Below are 16,586 nucleotides of genomic sequence, written 5' to 3' on the forward strand. Positions count from 1 at the left end.
ACTTGAATGGGGAGCTTCGACGTTATGCGAGCACAGCACAGACAGTAGCCTATATAGCCTACTTACTTCCGGATACTTCGCAGTTTAGGTAGGCTGAGGGTGTGCTTTCCTGTCTTGTATATACATGTCTACGGGGCGCTGAGGTTTCAATTGCTGCGAGGTAGGTCAGATTTTATTTGCTTTTCGCAATTTAAACGGAACTTTAGCCCCAGTTTCGTCCCTCGACATCGGCTCTTAGACACGCTTTAACCCTTTGTCGCAAATAGTCTTGTCAATGAAACTGAAATTGTAGCTGTTACCGTGTGTAAAACAACATTGACCTATGTCTTATGACATGACGATTGTAAAATGATCACATAGTTATTAGGCTACATGACATTATGAATGTAAAACGATCCCTGGCTATTGTAAAATTATCACTAACGACAAAAGTAATAGTTGCGTGCGCATGATAAAACTTGGAATAGCCTACATAAGATGCTTTAAAACGGTATTAAAACGCCTATTTTCAATCAAAGCAGAATAGTAACATGTTATGTAAGTGTCTGCTAGAGTATTGTCTAAATTCGAAAATAAACCTCACGACTGGATGTATCTCTTTTATTTATCTTCGGACAACTTCCACTTAGGCTATGCTTCGCAGATAGGTTGGTAGGACGTCGGTTACGTGATGTAAAGTTATGTAATGTCCGCATTTTTCTCATTACTAGTAGTGTAAGCGTTATTTACTGTATTTTAATCAATACATCTGTGATTCCCAAAAATTGTAATTTCATAATTGCCATTATTTAGGTGTGTTGGACAGGGACAATGGCATCGGTGAGAGAGAAACTGCTGCACGTTGCTCAGCCTGGCGCGGTGGGAGTGCCCAGGTCAAAAGTTACGGTCGTCGGGGTGGGGCAGGTGGGGATGGCTTGCGCTTTCAGCATCCTGCAGTCGGTAAGTCTAGCGTTCCGCGAGGACGGTTTACACACATGTTACTTATTGGACATTCTCGGTGTTGTATTATAATTTTTTTTGTGCGCTGCATATTTACAGAAATACTGATAATATTGCGTGTATTTGTTGGTGTAGTATGCCTTGAAAATCCACGTGAAATACCGGAGCCATCAGTTAAACAAAGAATTATTGGTTAAAAAAACAATGCAAGTAAATGTTTCTCACTCTGCAAAATTATATGGTATTGAAAAAGTATTTTGTTGTTTCACTTAAGGTCAGTAATATTTCAATGTTTTAAATAATTAAACCCCTTTCAGTTTTTTTTTTTGTTTCTCTCCAGGCATTATGGAGATTTGACCAGTGTTTGCAGATTCACGGCAGAAAGACCACCTTACTTTATTAACACGCCACATTAGCCCTATCTAGCTGTGGATACATTTTTAGTTATTTTTCTGAAAAAAAAAAGATGTAGACCAATATGTAGACCTAGATATAACATAGGAGGTTTTGGCTTTGACAAACCCGCTTGGCCCAACCGAGTGGTCACTCCGCCATCTTTGTTTAGGGCGTCGCCGATGATGTCACCTTAATTGACGTAATGGTGGACAAGCTGCAGGGGGAGGTGATGGACCTGCAGCACGGCAGTCTCTTCCTGAAGACCGCGAAGATCAGAGCGGCTAAAGGTTAGCAGAAGGACACCGTGCACGGTCCCCGGGGCCCGGGCCGTACGCGACGAATAGTCACGTGACGTGTGAAATTGCAATTAACTGCTTTGGCTGGATATGCCTTCTGGAAGCACTCTGTACCGCATTTTGCTGTGCTTTTAAGGCTCAATCACATGGTAGAGTTAACTTACGTAATCCATGGAGTGAATTCCCCATTAAAGAAATGAACAGATGCACTTGAGCAGGGCTACTGGTCTTATTTTATAGCCAGTAATGTAAATGATTGAATTAAGTAAATAATTAATCGGTTGAAATTCTTATTGTAAATACATTACCTTCAGGAGATGCGCTTATACAAGGCCCCTGACACAGCTCACATACATTTATACAGCTGGATATTTACTGAAGCAATTTGCCCAAGAGTACAGCGGTAGTGTGGGAATCAAACCTGCAAGCCCCCGCATTCTCAAGTCCAGTTCCCCAACCTATCCTGCCATCCCATTATTGTTGCACAGTGAGTTACAGCGAGCATTACGGTACTGCGCTGTACTTTGGACTACTGGGGAATCCTCCTCAGGGAGGTGGAGCCCTGCCTCGGAACAGAAGAGCGGGCGTGTCGGCCGCGGTTCGCGGGAGCTAGCGCAGTGCTCGTGTTTGTCTTGCGGTGGATGGCCTTGTCGGCGCGTTAGGGGGAGAGCCGGGGCGCATGTTTGGAACGTTGGACCGGTCGATCACAGCAGGGGCAGAGAGCCGGGATGAGATGAGCGTGTTCGAGGGGAGAGGGTCTCCCCTGTGACTCAGTGCTGCAGCTCTCATTGAATGCCTGCACGTGTGGAGGGGGGTGGGGCTGGGTCAGAAAGGGGAGAGGGAAGGGCAGGGAGAGAGAGGAAGTCGGAATGAGAGAGAGGAGGGGGAAGGGGGGGCATAAAAGAGGAAGAAAAGAGAGGGGAATGGCAGGGAGGAAACTACAGTGCTCTGATAAAACGAGGAGCTTGTAGGCCTTGTTTTCTGTTCATACAGTACTATATGTATTTACAGTATATGTCTGCATATATATATATATATATATATATATATATATATATTTGGAACCTACTTGAACTTGGGGTTGCACATGTCCAATCTGTAACTGCAGCTGTGTTCAAGCACAAACACCACAGCTGATTCAGGAGAGTGTAGATATCTGCAGTTCTCCTCCCAAACACGTGGTGTCACCAGCTGCTTCTTTTCACATTGCAGACTACAGCTAACGTACCTCATTTTAACATGAAAATAAATGGGGCGGGCTGTGTAGAATTCAAACATTAGAAGGTAGCACCAAGATGCTTTATACTAGTTTTTCTGCCAAATGATTTCACAAATAACAGGATGGATTCAAATGTTTCATTATAAAGTAGGCATACAGACATGTTTACAGCTTTAAAATAAATAAGGGTGGGGGGAGGGGGGTAGTTTCAAGCTACAGGGTTACAGGTCCCAGGAGGATAAATATGCGAGTAATTGACTCCAGTCCCAATGGGCCACTGTGTCAGTTGGTTTGTTTTTGCTGTATTTCAGCGCTTAAAACGCTTATTTTACTATCTAAAGAGTCTGTGCACCTTGTTTCCAAGGCCTAGATCTCTTGTTAATTGACAGGGACAAAAATGTGAAAATCTGCAGGCGCTGTGGCCCTCCAGCACTCGAGTCTGGCACCCCTGCTGTGATGTAATGCACTGGCACAATTCTCTCTCACTTTCCTTCCTAGATTGAAGGCAGACGTTGCATTGACTGGACAGGCTTATGTATATGACAGAGCCTCTAAATTCAGAAAAATGATTAAAATGAAAATGAATTTCAGGAATAATAGTTCCATATGCGGAGGGGTGAGATGTGGTGGGGGGAGGGGGGGGTACTTGCCCCTTTTGCCTCAAGTGCCCAATATTCCCTTTTGATTTGATTTTTGAAAAAGTAATATTTGTATTATTGTTGCCGTCATTCATTTTCATTCATTAATTTTGGTACAGTGTGTTCTGTAAAATAACTGGGTGTGGTTAGGCAGTTTTGTCTGGGTCGGTGTGCCCCTTTCTCACCTTGAGCCCCCCGCCCCTCAGAAAGCCCCCAGGAGACCCCGATGATGAATCTCGCCCCGCCCCCTTTTTGCAGACTACTCGGAGACGGCCGACTCCAAGCTGTGCATCATCACCGCGGGGGTGCGCCAGAGGGAGGGCGAGAGCCGCCTGGCCCTGGTGCAGAGGAACGTGGAGGTGTTCAAGCAGATCGTCCCCCCGCTGGCCCAGCACAGCCCCAACGCCATCCTGCTCGTGGTCTCGAACCCGGGTGAGCCGCCGCCGCCGCCGCCACCCGCCCTCACCGCCTGCTCTCCCGTAGAGAGGGGTCCCTACCGAACACACCAGGGACTAGGGGCATACTTATACACGAAGAAAAATCGCATCGTGTCGTTTGACAGAGTATTAGTGTCATACTGTATTGTGGCCAAGCTGTATGGTGACTCCCCTACCAGGGACCGTATGCAAACAGCATCTCAAGAGCAGAAGTGCCGATCAGGGATGTTTCCCTGGCCCGTATCCTGACCCAAAGCGCAGACACGCAAAAGCAGGAACAGGACAAACGGTGATTACCACAGTACCAAAAAACAAGCACGGGTGTTTTTCGAAACCCGATGAACTAAACGGTTTTCACCAAGGAAGGTAGTTCAGACTTAACGGCTGGTCTTGATTAACGGTCTTGCCTCGCTGTTGCGATGGTGAAACAGATTGACGGTTTCACACACACATTCTTAACGCCTTTTCTCAAATTTAGCAAAATCTTGCGCAAAACACGATGGCTCAAAAAGGAAGTCGAAGGAGTGCTCGTCCTGTTTCAGTCCGGCTGGCCGTAGCCAGGATCCGTCTTAGCTTTCGGTCTTTCACAAGTTCACACTACGTGACAAAGGCCATGTCCGAATCGGCACATTTGCCTGTAGTTGTTGAGTACACTGGACGAGAAAATTGTTAACTGCAATTTTCTCTAGATGTAGTGTACTTAAAATCCCATGGTGATATACTTATTTCCAGGGGTTCGCTGAGTAAAATCTGGAGAATAATTTTCAGGAAGTAAACAGCCATTTTGGTCCCGTAAATATAGTGTGTAGCTTTGCTTTAAAAATGAGGCACAGCTGCCATTTTCCTTCAACAACAACGACGACAACGATACATGAGCATGGCCGAACAAGGGCGGAACATCTTACGACACTTCCACATTAAAATAGTATGGAGGATATTTTTCCCATACTGCTCATCCAGTACTAAAACATACGCACTAAACAGTACGCAGTATGCTTAGCAGACAGAACATACTTTGAGTACACAGTAGTTAGGACACGGCCTTTGACTCGGCTGGCAAAATCATATAATTAGCACCGACCATCAGCCCAAGTGGCTCCAGTTGGCCCTGACTGCAGTCAGGCTTAAAATTGGGAGAATTATCACCAGGTGTGAACCAACCAATACACAGACAAACGAGGAACAGGTGAAAACAATGGTTACATAAATAGGTGCAATCACAGACACACAATCAGTCCTTTGCCGCCCTGCTAAAAGTTATTGCTGACCTAATTACTCCAACTCTGACACACTTTATTAACAAATTTTTTGGAGTAAATGTACCTAAGTGACATATTAAATGTACCTAGGGGTAAAAGAGCAGTTGCGAATAAAAAAAAAAAAAGCCATGAATATATAAAAACTAATTTATGATGCCGAATATCAATATAGTTTTATGTGCACTTAAGTCCCTGTTATAATGGTACTCTTGAGGACAATTACATACTGGATGGTTGGGATTGCACACTAGATTAGGTTATCAGCAGCATGAAAAGTACTGTAAGAAGTTTGAAATTGAAAATGCTGAAAATGCACGGCAGCAAAATGCATATCTCACAGGATTCTGAGAATGTGTCTGAATTCTTGCTGCTGTCAGAAATGGTTTTGCTTTGTGTTATGCTTTTTTGGCAATGCACTGCTGTGAAATATAATTACAAAATTAATCATATATTTTTAAAAACTCAGTAAACATAATGCTCAGTACACTACAGTATACTTCTGGATGGGGGCATGAGGCTGGGTACTCACCAAGCACCCCCCCCCCCCCCACTCCGTCCTGTTTTACTGTATGTCCTCACCCCTCATGCTGTTTTAGTGGACATCCTGACCCCCCTGTGCTGTTTTAGTGGACATCTTGAACCCCCCTCATGCTGTTACAGTGGACATCCTGACCTATGTGGCCTGGAAGCTGAGCGGTTTCCCTCAGGAGCGAGTCCTGGGCAGCGGGACTAACCTGGACTCGGCCCGGTTCCGCTTCCTGATGGGGGAGCGGCTGGGGATCCACCCCAGCAGCGTGCACGGCTACATCATCGGAGAGCACGGCGACTCCAGCGGTCAGACACGCCCCCTTCTGCATCATTCTGATGACTGACAGAGATAACGGCTTTCAGACCGCCAATGATGACTGACAGAGATAACGGGTTTCAGACCGCCAATGATGACTGACAGGGTTAAAGACTTTCAGACCTCCACTGATGACTGATGGGGTTAAAGACTTTCAGACCGCCACTGATGACTGACAGGGATAAAGACTTTCAGACCGCTACTGATGACTGACAGGGTTAAAGACTTTCAGACAGCCACTGATGACTGACAGGGATCAAGACTTTCAGACAGCCACTGATGACTGACAGGATTAAAGACTTTCAGACTGCCACTGATGACTGACAGGATTAAAGACTTTCAGACCGCCACTGATGTCTGAGTTGAAATTCATACCGCAGGACCAGCGAGAATATACAGGATGTGCGACAGCCAGCAGTGCAGTAAATGAGTGTGGCCGCGTGCATAATACTTTTGTGCGTGTAGTACGACCACTGATGACTGACAGGGTTAAAGACTTTCAGACCTCCACTGATGACTGACAGGGTTAAAGACTTTCAGACCTCCACTGATGACTGACAGGATTAAAGACTTTCAGACCGCTACTGATGACTGACAGGGTTAAAGACTTTCAGACCTCCACTGATGACTGACAGGATTAAAGACTTTCAGACCGCTACTGATGACTGACAGAGATAGACTTTCAGACCGCCACTGATGACTGACAGGATTAAAGACTTTCAAAGCTACTATGATGACAGAATAGACTTTCAGATCCTCTGATTGACTGAGGTTAAGACTTTCAGACCGCCACTGATGACGACGATTAAAGACTTTCAGACGCCACCTGTAGACGACGGTTAAAGACTTTCAGACCGCCACTGATGACTGACAGGATTAAAGACTTTCAGACCGCCACTGATGACTGACAGGGTTAAAGACTTTCAGACCTCCACTGATGACTGACAGGGATAACGACTTTCAGACCTCCACTGATGACTGACAGGGTTGAAGACTTTCAGACCGCCACTGATGACTGACAGGGTTAAAGACTTTCAGACCTCCACTGATGACTGACAGGGTTGAAGACTTTCAGACCGCCACTGATGACTGACAGGGTTAAAGACTTTCAGACCGCCACTGATGACTGACAGGGTTGAAGACTTTCAGACCGCCACTGATGACTGACAGTGTAGAACATTACATTGTTTCTCAAACCTGTGTGTGCTGGTTTTCTTTCTAACCGCAATTTCAATCCCAGGATTTTAATCAATCCCAGAATCAAGCTTTTCATTTTTATTAATTTGACGCTTTTCAGCGACTGAGGGACTGTTTGTCCTCTTAAGCCACATTATTGTCTATTGGCTATGCACGCCATGAATAATAATACAGTATATACACCTTGTGCTATGTTGCAAACAATTACATAAAAAAGATAACTGATCAAATGAAAGACTGAGATGAATCAGTAGGCTCCTAACTGGTGAATATTTGGACGCATGGTCACTAAAACTAACCATTTACTAGATTGTGAAAATGATAATGAGCCAAACCTGCATCGTGTTAATAAGTTTATGGAAAAAATAAAGAAAGAACTAAAAACGTGTGTTCAGCAACTTTAACTGAGCAAGATATTGGTTGTGATGGAAACCAGCATACGCAGGGGTCCCCAGGACCAGGTTTGAGAACCACTGGTACATAGTTTCGGGAACTGGGCATAATGAGATTGTACGTAAACTACACATTTATATACTTCAGTGTAATGTAAATGGGGTACTACTGGGGTTTGTAATGCTACTGCACTCGAATAATACAGAGCGTTTACCTTCTTCCAGCATTGGTTGCATAGCTTAAGTCTTAATGCCATGTCTATTCGCACAGGCGTCACACAAATATCCATTTAAAAACAGCATGTAGAGCCAGGCTGTTATTGGTGATTCAACGTTCCTATTATGGTGAGAGGGACGTCCGGGCGTAGGGAAATGACAGCGGCACCTTTGTTTACATAAAATAGTGTTGCATCACTTTTATTGATGTTATGCAAATTAGTCGGTCCGACGGCGCTTTCTGATTGGCTCTTTCAGTGCCGGTGTGGAGCGGGGCCAACGTGGCGGGAGTCAGCCTGCTGTCCCTCAACCCCGAGCTGGAGACCAAACAGGACGCCGAGGGCTGGTCCAAGGTGCACCAGGACGTGGTGAACAGGTACTTTACCCCCGCACACCCCCTACAACCCCCCCCCCCCCCCCCCCCCACCAGCCCTCTGACGTGGGGTCTGTGTCACAAAGCAGGATCACCAAGTTAGCTGGGTAACTGCCCTGGGTAAAACCTGGAACAGCTCTTTTTTTACTTCAGTCCACGTTCCAGATTTGGGAGGGTTCCGGGTTTTACTCGGTGCAGTTCTTTAGCTACCTCAGGTATCCTGCTTTGTGATACAGGCCATTTGACAGATGACCCCAGTCCTAATTTATCAGGGATTCAATCATTCCCATGTTATTCCACAGCACATTTTATGGAAGACCAGTAGGCGACCTTTCACCTCATTACTATCGACCTAAATGAGATCATATACGCCGCGAAGAAAGTCGTTACTCCTCCTAGGATCACGAGTGACTGAGTGTCCTTTTCAGTTTCTTTCAAATTAAATTCTTAACATCCCCCGATATCCATTCTCATGGCCCCCTGCGTTTCTACTGGAGGTTCCTTGTGAAGACACCGACCGATTAGTGTGTGCCGTGTTTGTGCTGCATTGTGAGGTCACGCCTGTTGACAATCCACAGTGCTTACGATGTCATCCGACTGAAGGGGTATACCTCCTGGGCCATCGGACTGAGCGTGGGCGGCCTCACGCAGTCCATCCTTAAGAACCTCAGGAGCGTCCACCCCGTCTCCACCCTCGTCAAGGTAGGCCTTACGGCCCGAGGTACGGCGCCCCCTAGCTGCCCTGCGGGGTCAACAGCGGGACGGACTTGAGTGTCGATGACAGCTGAGTTTAGAATTACGTCGTTTCTCTCACTAAAGAGTGTATTTTGTGTGTGTGTGTGTGTGTGGGTGTGTGTTCATTCTGTGTGTGTGTGTGTGTCCGCACATATGTGGGTGTGTGTGTGTGTGTGCATGTATGTGCGTGCCTGTGTGTGTGTGTGTTTGAGTCTGTATGTGTGCGTGTATTTTGTGAGTGCGTGTGTATGTGCGTGCATGTGTGTCTGTGATTTTTTGTGTATTTTGTGTGTGTGTGCGTGTGCATATTTTGTGCGTGTGTGTGTCTGTATGTGTCTGCGTGTGTGCACGTATGTGTGTGTGTGTGTGTTTGTATGTCTGTATGTGTGTGTGCGTGTGTGTGTGTGTGTCTGTTCTCAGGGCATGCACGGCATAGGTGAGGAGGTGTTCCTGAGCCTCCCGTGCGTGCTGGGCTGGTCTGGGGTGTGTGGGGTGCTCCAGCAGCCCCTGAAGCAGCAGGAGGCCCAGAAGCTGATGCAGAGCTCCCAGACCCTGTGGGGCATCCAGAAAGAGCTGAAGCTCTAAAGCACCACCTGGGCACCAGGGGGCAGTATCATTAACGCGGTGACCTGAAAAAGCCATGCAACAACAGACACAACTACACTGAGAATGACAGTGCAGCTCCGTTTAAAAAAAATAAGAAAAAAAGATTACTAGGCCGTGTCCGAAACAGCTCACTTGCCTACTACTGAGTATACAGGTTGCATACAAGCTGTATACAACTTGTATGCTCAGTAGCAGGCAAGTAAGCCGTTTCGAACACAACCTTGGGCAACAAGGATAGGACTGAAACAGGAAGTGCCATTCTGTCAACACACTGGTTGCGACACTACTTTTCATTCGTTTTTCATTAGAAGAAACTCCAGATGAGCTAGGTTTGGCCAAAATAACTAGGCTCTCAAAAGTGAGGTTTTCAGGTTTGCCTATGTTGCTAGCAACACCACACAATTCAAAGCAGCACTCATTGGCTGTATTCATCCTACATGAAGCATGTTGAGTATTGACTTGTAAACAGTGCATGCATAAACACATTAACATGCTGGGTCAGATATTCAACTGCGCCAAAATATTGCAAGCTAATGTTTCTAAGCCCAGTTTTTGGCATTTGATAAAATACAAATAAAGGTTGAAGAAGAAGAAAAAATGTAATCAGAACTATGTAGATAGGCATTGGACTCCAGTGAGCTGCCATGCCATAGTACAATTGTATCTGTTGTTACCATGTGGCATATTAATGTACTGTCATAAGATATTAACATACTGAGACATGTATGCACATATTAACTGTGTGTTAATATGGTGCCATTCTACCTTAAGCTTTGCACGCCCTGTGTTAACAGGCCTAAACAGACTAAAATAGTGAGTAGTGATGCAGAATAAAAATGTTGGCAGTAAATAAAAACCATACCTTAACATTCTTTTTATAGTCCTTTTGCGATCAAATTTTACTGTGTTCATTTGAATAAAATGTTACTGTCAATATATAGTTTGCATTGTGTTCTGTGGTCAATAAAGTGCTGTCACCTATTGCCCATTCATAGCAAGTCGTACATTGCTGACCAGGTCATCCACAGTAAGTACAGACAGCTTGAGGAGTTTCAGTAGTGTTGAAAGTGGGCTCTTTTGAAAAACCTGAAGAGATTATTCTTTGTGGGTACAGAAATGTCTGTTGGCACAAATGGGAAAAGTAGGGGTGTATAAAAATGTTTTTTTTTTCAGAACTGCAGTATGCTTCAGTATTGCTGCATTTTTATTCCTGAGTAAGATGCATTTCTGAGAGAAAAAGTATATACACTTGTTATTACTGTCTTACTCTGTCTCTAAAGAATTTGTTTTGTCTTTTGTTTGTAATGAGTGATTTTGAACAAAACTGAAATTTAGCACAGGCTTTGTCCGGTTGGAATTGATAAATGATTAATGGTGAAATTGGCTCAATTCTCTACACTTAGATATTCTGCTCTTAGATGAAGGAAGACATCTATTCTAAAAAAGCAAACTTGACATCCATTAGTGATCGCATAAATGCTGTTTCTCGGACTGACCAGAGGATGGCAGCATTGTTCAACTTTAGCATTTCCAGGCAGGTTCTGTTCATGGCCAGCAGATGGCGATATCGTGCACCATGTGGCCGACTTCGGGAGCTAGGTGGCTGTCTTCAGAAAGAAAACAACGGTCCTTATTTTCTGGTAGAAAGAACCAGTATCGATTTACCATATCGATTGACAATCCATACAAGCCACAAACTTACTATCAAAGAAATAGGAAAAAGAGGGTGACACCTTTTCTGGTCCGTTTTACCCACAGTCTATGGTTTTACCCCATCGAAAAATAATTGGACTACCATGGCCATTACCTGGACGTTCACTCAGCAAGCGAGTACACGATGAATAGGCCTAATGCAGTTTCACGGCTAGCTTCTTCCAGCCGTAGCCAGGAATTACATAACCAAGCAGCACACGCGCTCAATGCTGTGCAGACTACAACGCGTGAAGCCTGATATCATGTCCTTCTCCTCGGTTCAATAGAAATGTGTGAAACTGCAGTTAAGCCGCGCTAGCCGCAGCCAACACACCTGCAGGGCGGAAGCGAAGCCAGAGCCAGGGCCAAGCGGAGGCGATAATGGTGCCAATAGGAAGTGTTACAGCAACAGCGGGATTTCCTGAGAGGTGACAGCAGCAGGAAGGAGAACGAGTTAAATCAATGGAAATACAAGGCGCGAGAAATCTGGCCCGGCCAGTTATGCCCGCTAGTTATGCGCCGGCGTGCGGCGAGTCAGCGTCTGGCTGTGCGTTTAATTTATTCTCCCGTGTGCACGCGGTGATGTACCCAACCAGAGCGATGCGTGTAGTCTAATCAGTTGATTACTTTTACAAGGTACTTTTAAAACAAGGTGACAAATTGGCGTGGAAGGGTTGCGCTGCATCACCTTTAGTTAACAATGTCATGACCGCACGTTCATTAAATACGTCTGGGGCTCAGTCTAACACGACTGTATTCGCATCGTTGAATAACTCAAAGGATTGCTTGATCGCTCCCTTTACGAGAGCTTTGTGAGGATACAGCGGGGGAGAGTAGAGTACACTGACTGGCCTGTATCGATTGGCGATTTTCGGAGGAGACATTCTCCTTCTGTATTTAACCAACTTTAATTTTCGGTATTGGTCAATAGATGGCAATAAGCCATTTCAAGCGCCGCCATGAGCGAATGAAACAAATGCTTCATTAGCAAAATGTATGTCTGTTGGCATACGCAGCTTCAAATCTTCTGTCCGTGCAATGTGTCCACTACATAGAGGCAATCTGCCACATAGTGCCATATAGGCGTAGTACAATCCATGAGGAAATGTAGCCTACTGATGTCTAATACACACATTGCGATTTTAGCCCTGATTTAGTTCTTTTAATTTCCATTCCGTTCCGTTTGAAATTATACATCAGCATGCATCGGCGTCGATCGCTTTATGTGTCAGGACCATGTGAGTTTAAATGACTTTGAGAATTTATTTCTTTGAATTTTCGCACCCAGTGTCGGTGGTCTGAAGTCCTGCAGACAAGATGAACTGTCAACAACAACAACAACATAATGCACTTGAGCTGACGTACGGACTCCGGGAATGGTTTTAGTCAGCCTCGTCACCGAAAGATCACTTCTGCGCAATGCATCAGCAGCTGGTTTTTCTTCCTCAAGCGGCAGTAAAAAAAAAAAATAAATAAAAAAGTTGTCGAACTAGGGTGCAACATTATGCCAACGCCAGTGCAAATGCGCACATTTGACAGTGGCAGAAGAAGAGGAGCTATCAGTTTGATGAGAATGCAGCATCTATGATCCACTTTAGAGGCTCGATCCATTCTTTTTGATGCCGAACCATCGGAATCACGCAACAGAAACGGACAACTTGTTAGCAGCTGCCCGAAAAATCCACACGTCTCAGTGGTAAACCGCGGATTCTGTTGCACGTATATACTACAGACAGAACAGCAAGAGGTGGTGATGTTCAATAAAATTCCATGGTGCCAAAGCTGCAGCTCCATGATGACTTGCACTGTCTGTTCTCTTCAAGACTCGCCTGCAGCGAAAACACTTGATTAAATAATAGTGTAGTCTGTTGACTACACTATTGATCAACTTCTGGCCTTAGATACTTAATGAGCCCTCTGAAATCTTAGCCTCATTTCTTTATAAACGCATGAATGGCAGCTGAAGACTGTTGTGGTGTCACTATATGAAACATTTTATTGCGATCTAATCTACAAGTGAACCAGTGTTGGTGCGTACAAAATTAATATAACGCTCTTTTTTGGAATACATATAAAACGAGCAATCAGGGCACCTGAATAAGCCAGAGAACAATACAGCTGCCTTCATAATTAGTATATTCATAGAGCTGGACACAGGAGCCTGGTTATCGCAATGGTGATTAGCGGATGCTACGTCCTTCTAGTACCCCCAAAGAGCCCAGTATAGCATACATTACTGCCATTTAGCAGATGCTCTTATGCAAAGTGACATACAATGCAAACGCAGATGCTAAGACCAGGGACCAAAGTGCAGTATTTCCCCAAAGGATCAAATGTAGACTCAATTGACATACTTGGCATAAGGCAGCTGGGATGTCACCTTACTCATAGGAAACAGAGCAGAACTCCACCATATAGCCAGAAAGTATCCACCAATCACCGTGGCTGTTGTTCTGTAGTTTGCCATCATCATATTCCGTGATTGGTAGAGCTGCACTCGCCCAATTTGCCACACTTCATTTCTGCCAGGTTCATAATAAAAGAAGTTGTGCTCTGCCTGTCCTCACTGAAGTTCCACAGGACCACCGCCTCCAGCAGATTTAGTAGGCCGAGCGAAGAGATGTATAAAGGACTGATTCACATTTAGAATCTCAAGCAGCTGGAGGAGTAATACTCCCCCACAGTCAGTCCTGCGCCCCCCCCCCCCAAACCCCTCCACCCCATCCCTACTCATAAAACATGACTTATGCACATTTCCAACTGAAATACTGCGCGGAGAGCACATTAAACGACCTCTACATCAAAACGAGGAGTGCGCTCCGGCTGTGGAAGAATTTAAATTCGAAACTAAGAAGTTCTGATGGGAATTCTTGGGAGAGAAATTTACATGCCGGGTCTCTATTTCATCAGCAGTATCGGTGAAACCAGGTAACCAGAAAGGGTCAGGCTTAAGGCCTAGAAGTAAGCTCTCCCATAACAAAGACTGTATACAGTGTGTATGTATGCTAACATACGCGTACGTTCATAATCCTTGCTGCTACTACAACAGGCCTTTTGTTGCCATTGGTGGGATGTCCCGTGCAGAGACCATTTAATCTCATTTGGGTTTAATTGTGGAGCGGGGGGGTTTAAGGCAGTTCTCTCAGCCTGTGGTGGGGGGGTGGGGTCGCTGTGTCCCTGACTCTCCTCAACAGGGAGGAGCTCTGGGAGGAGGAGGAGGAGGAGGCAGCTGCAGTCTGACCTCGTCTGACTCTTCACCCTCTCCGCCTGCGTGTACTTCCATGTGTATGTCTATCTCTCTCTCTCCCTCCCTCCCTCTCAATAGTTTTCTGTTCTCCGTTTTCTCCTCGCTCACCGTCTCATCTCTCCCGCTCTTGCTTGCCGCAGTTAGCCAAGTTGATTTATCGCACAGCAAACCGGTGCTGCTGGTGGAGAGCGGAGGAGCAACTCTCCCACCGCAGTTTCCCTCAAGTGGGTTACACTTACACACCTGCGCAAAAAAAGCGGCAATGGGGCATTTTACCTAGTTTAGCCATTTCATTTTTCTTCTGCGCCTAAATAACCATATAATAAAGACATCAGAGTAATGATTTTGATATACTGAAACAACAGCGGTAACAACAGAGGTCGCGGTACAGTCTGACTGCGGTTTATCTTTTGTCGCAAATATCGGTCTCATTTTTCAAAAGGAACAGATTTATTTCCATTACTTGCAATGCCGATTGCGAAGAGACTAATTCAATTCAAACAGTGATTGATCTACAAGTTCTTTAACGGGCTAATTAGTAACTTTCACAGGCAGCACAGATGTGGCAATCTCAGTTATTGGGTAAAAGCTAGAAAACCATTAATTTTATCTCCTGAATATTTTTTTTTTATTCGATGGACATTGTTCTGGAGAAAGATAGCCAAGCAAAATCAATTTCTTCCTTGGCAGATTCCTGAGTGTCTTCATAATGACATGTAAAACAGGAACAAGTGTAAACTATAAGTAAAAAACCGATCAAATAAATGGCTATCTTTGAACTTGTAGGAAAACAACGGGAAGAAAATGACAGGGACAATCAACTCTCCAGTCGAAGGAAACCTACCTCCATTGGAACTGTGACCCCATCAGAAAACTGGTGGCTACAGTTTAGCACATTAAGGAATTAAGGAGAGGAGTTAAGCGTTCATTTGCACCCATTCTTTGAATTAATAGACACAAACACAAACGATGGTGTTACACGTTTACAAATTGCGTGTGTTAACTTAGTGCAATTATAGTCGTAACACCGTTCATTTTCAGTCGGTCTAAGCTTCCTGTTATCAAAGACATGATTCTTTAACTTTCATCCTAACATTTAATCGGGATTTTTAGTCACAATCGCCTTGTGTTACAAATTAATGTAGCCTACCTTTTTGTGCATCAAACATCTGTTATAAATATATAGGCTATGCCCAAGTCGACAAGGTTTCCTGTCGGCTACATAGTTAATGAAAGTTCCCTTTTTTCTTTACCCTGCTTGAATTCCCTAACCCCCGTGTCTGACTCGCTGTAAACAACAGCCTCGGAGCTGAGCCCCATCCGCCGCAATGTGATGGGGAGCCGTTAATAAAGAGGCCGGAGGCAGAGCATGTTGCGCATCCTCGCCGGGGTCTCTGCGCAGATGCCGGCCTACACACATTGATTATTTGGATTAATTAGGGAACAGCTGTCGGCAGCTCCCGACGACAATTCCAGGAAGCGAGAGACCCTCGAAAAAAAATTCATTTATTTCTCCGAGTCCGTTTTATCTATTTATTTATTTTTTAAAGAAGCTGTCTTTTTCTTCGTGGATAACATTTGATGTGCTCCACACAGGAGGGAAGGGTAAATGAAAGAACAAAACTGAATGCAAATGAGGAACGCGGGGTGGTTGTACCTGCTGGTTAGAGCAGGCGGATTCTGGTCTGTTATCAGTTTTGCATCACGGGGACTTTTACACAGCTAAGTGATTAATTAAAGCTCAGGGCGACGCGTTGTTTGAAACAAGTTTTTGGACATGCGCATATCAATCAAACACCAGTGGGGTTGTCCACAGTGCTTAGTAGGCTACACACCACGATGCCGAAGCTTGAATTTGATGCCTATCCAACGGCATGGTAAAGCCACAGTACTAAAATAAAGTAGGCTTACTACAAGAATACCAAGTGGTGGATTTTCATTGTATTTTGCACAAAGGGGAGGGAGTGCTTGTCCACCCCTTGTGTACCGCGGCACAGCTGGGCCTTCCAGTGAGACTTGTTTCAAGGGGGAAATTTCAACCAACACGAGCCTGACGTTCAACCCTCCTGGCTTCCCCATCCTCTCTCTGCAGTCCTGTAG

General features: G+C 45.0%; 1 protein-coding gene and 2 long non-coding RNA genes across 3 annotated transcripts in view; 1 reads left to right on the forward strand and 2 right to left on the reverse strand.

Moving 5' to 3' along the window:
* On the forward strand, positions 1-10,483 carry LOC135241687 (L-lactate dehydrogenase A chain-like). The gene is made up of 8 exons (XM_064312255.1): positions 1-160; positions 793-939; positions 1,505-1,622; positions 3,747-3,920; positions 5,845-6,018; positions 8,092-8,209; positions 8,785-8,908; positions 9,362-10,483. Exons 2-8 carry the CDS (start codon positions 811-813, stop codon positions 9,524-9,526), a joined length of 1,002 nt encoding a protein of 333 aa, XP_064168325.1. The 5' UTR covers positions 1-160; positions 793-810; the 3' UTR covers positions 9,527-10,483.
* Positions 5,934-16,586, reverse strand: part of LOC135241690 (uncharacterized) — a 26,393-nt gene continuing 15,740 nt past the window's right edge. The window contains exon 2 of the long non-coding RNA XR_010326087.1: positions 5,934-6,052. This is a non-coding gene — a long non-coding RNA (uncharacterized LOC135241690). The remainder of the gene's footprint in view (positions 6,053-16,586) is intronic.
* On the reverse strand, positions 8,820-15,826 carry LOC135241688 (uncharacterized). The gene is made up of 3 exons (XR_010326086.1): positions 15,637-15,826; positions 15,331-15,367; positions 8,820-8,948 (listed from the first exon to the last, which is right to left on the reverse strand). It is a non-coding gene; the product is annotated as an uncharacterized LOC135241688 (long non-coding RNA).

The sequence above is a fragment of the Anguilla rostrata genome, chromosome 16 (genome assembly GCF_018555375.3).
Source record: "Anguilla rostrata isolate EN2019 chromosome 16, ASM1855537v3, whole genome shotgun sequence".
NCBI classification, from domain to species: Eukaryota; Metazoa; Chordata; class Actinopteri; order Anguilliformes; family Anguillidae; genus Anguilla; species Anguilla rostrata.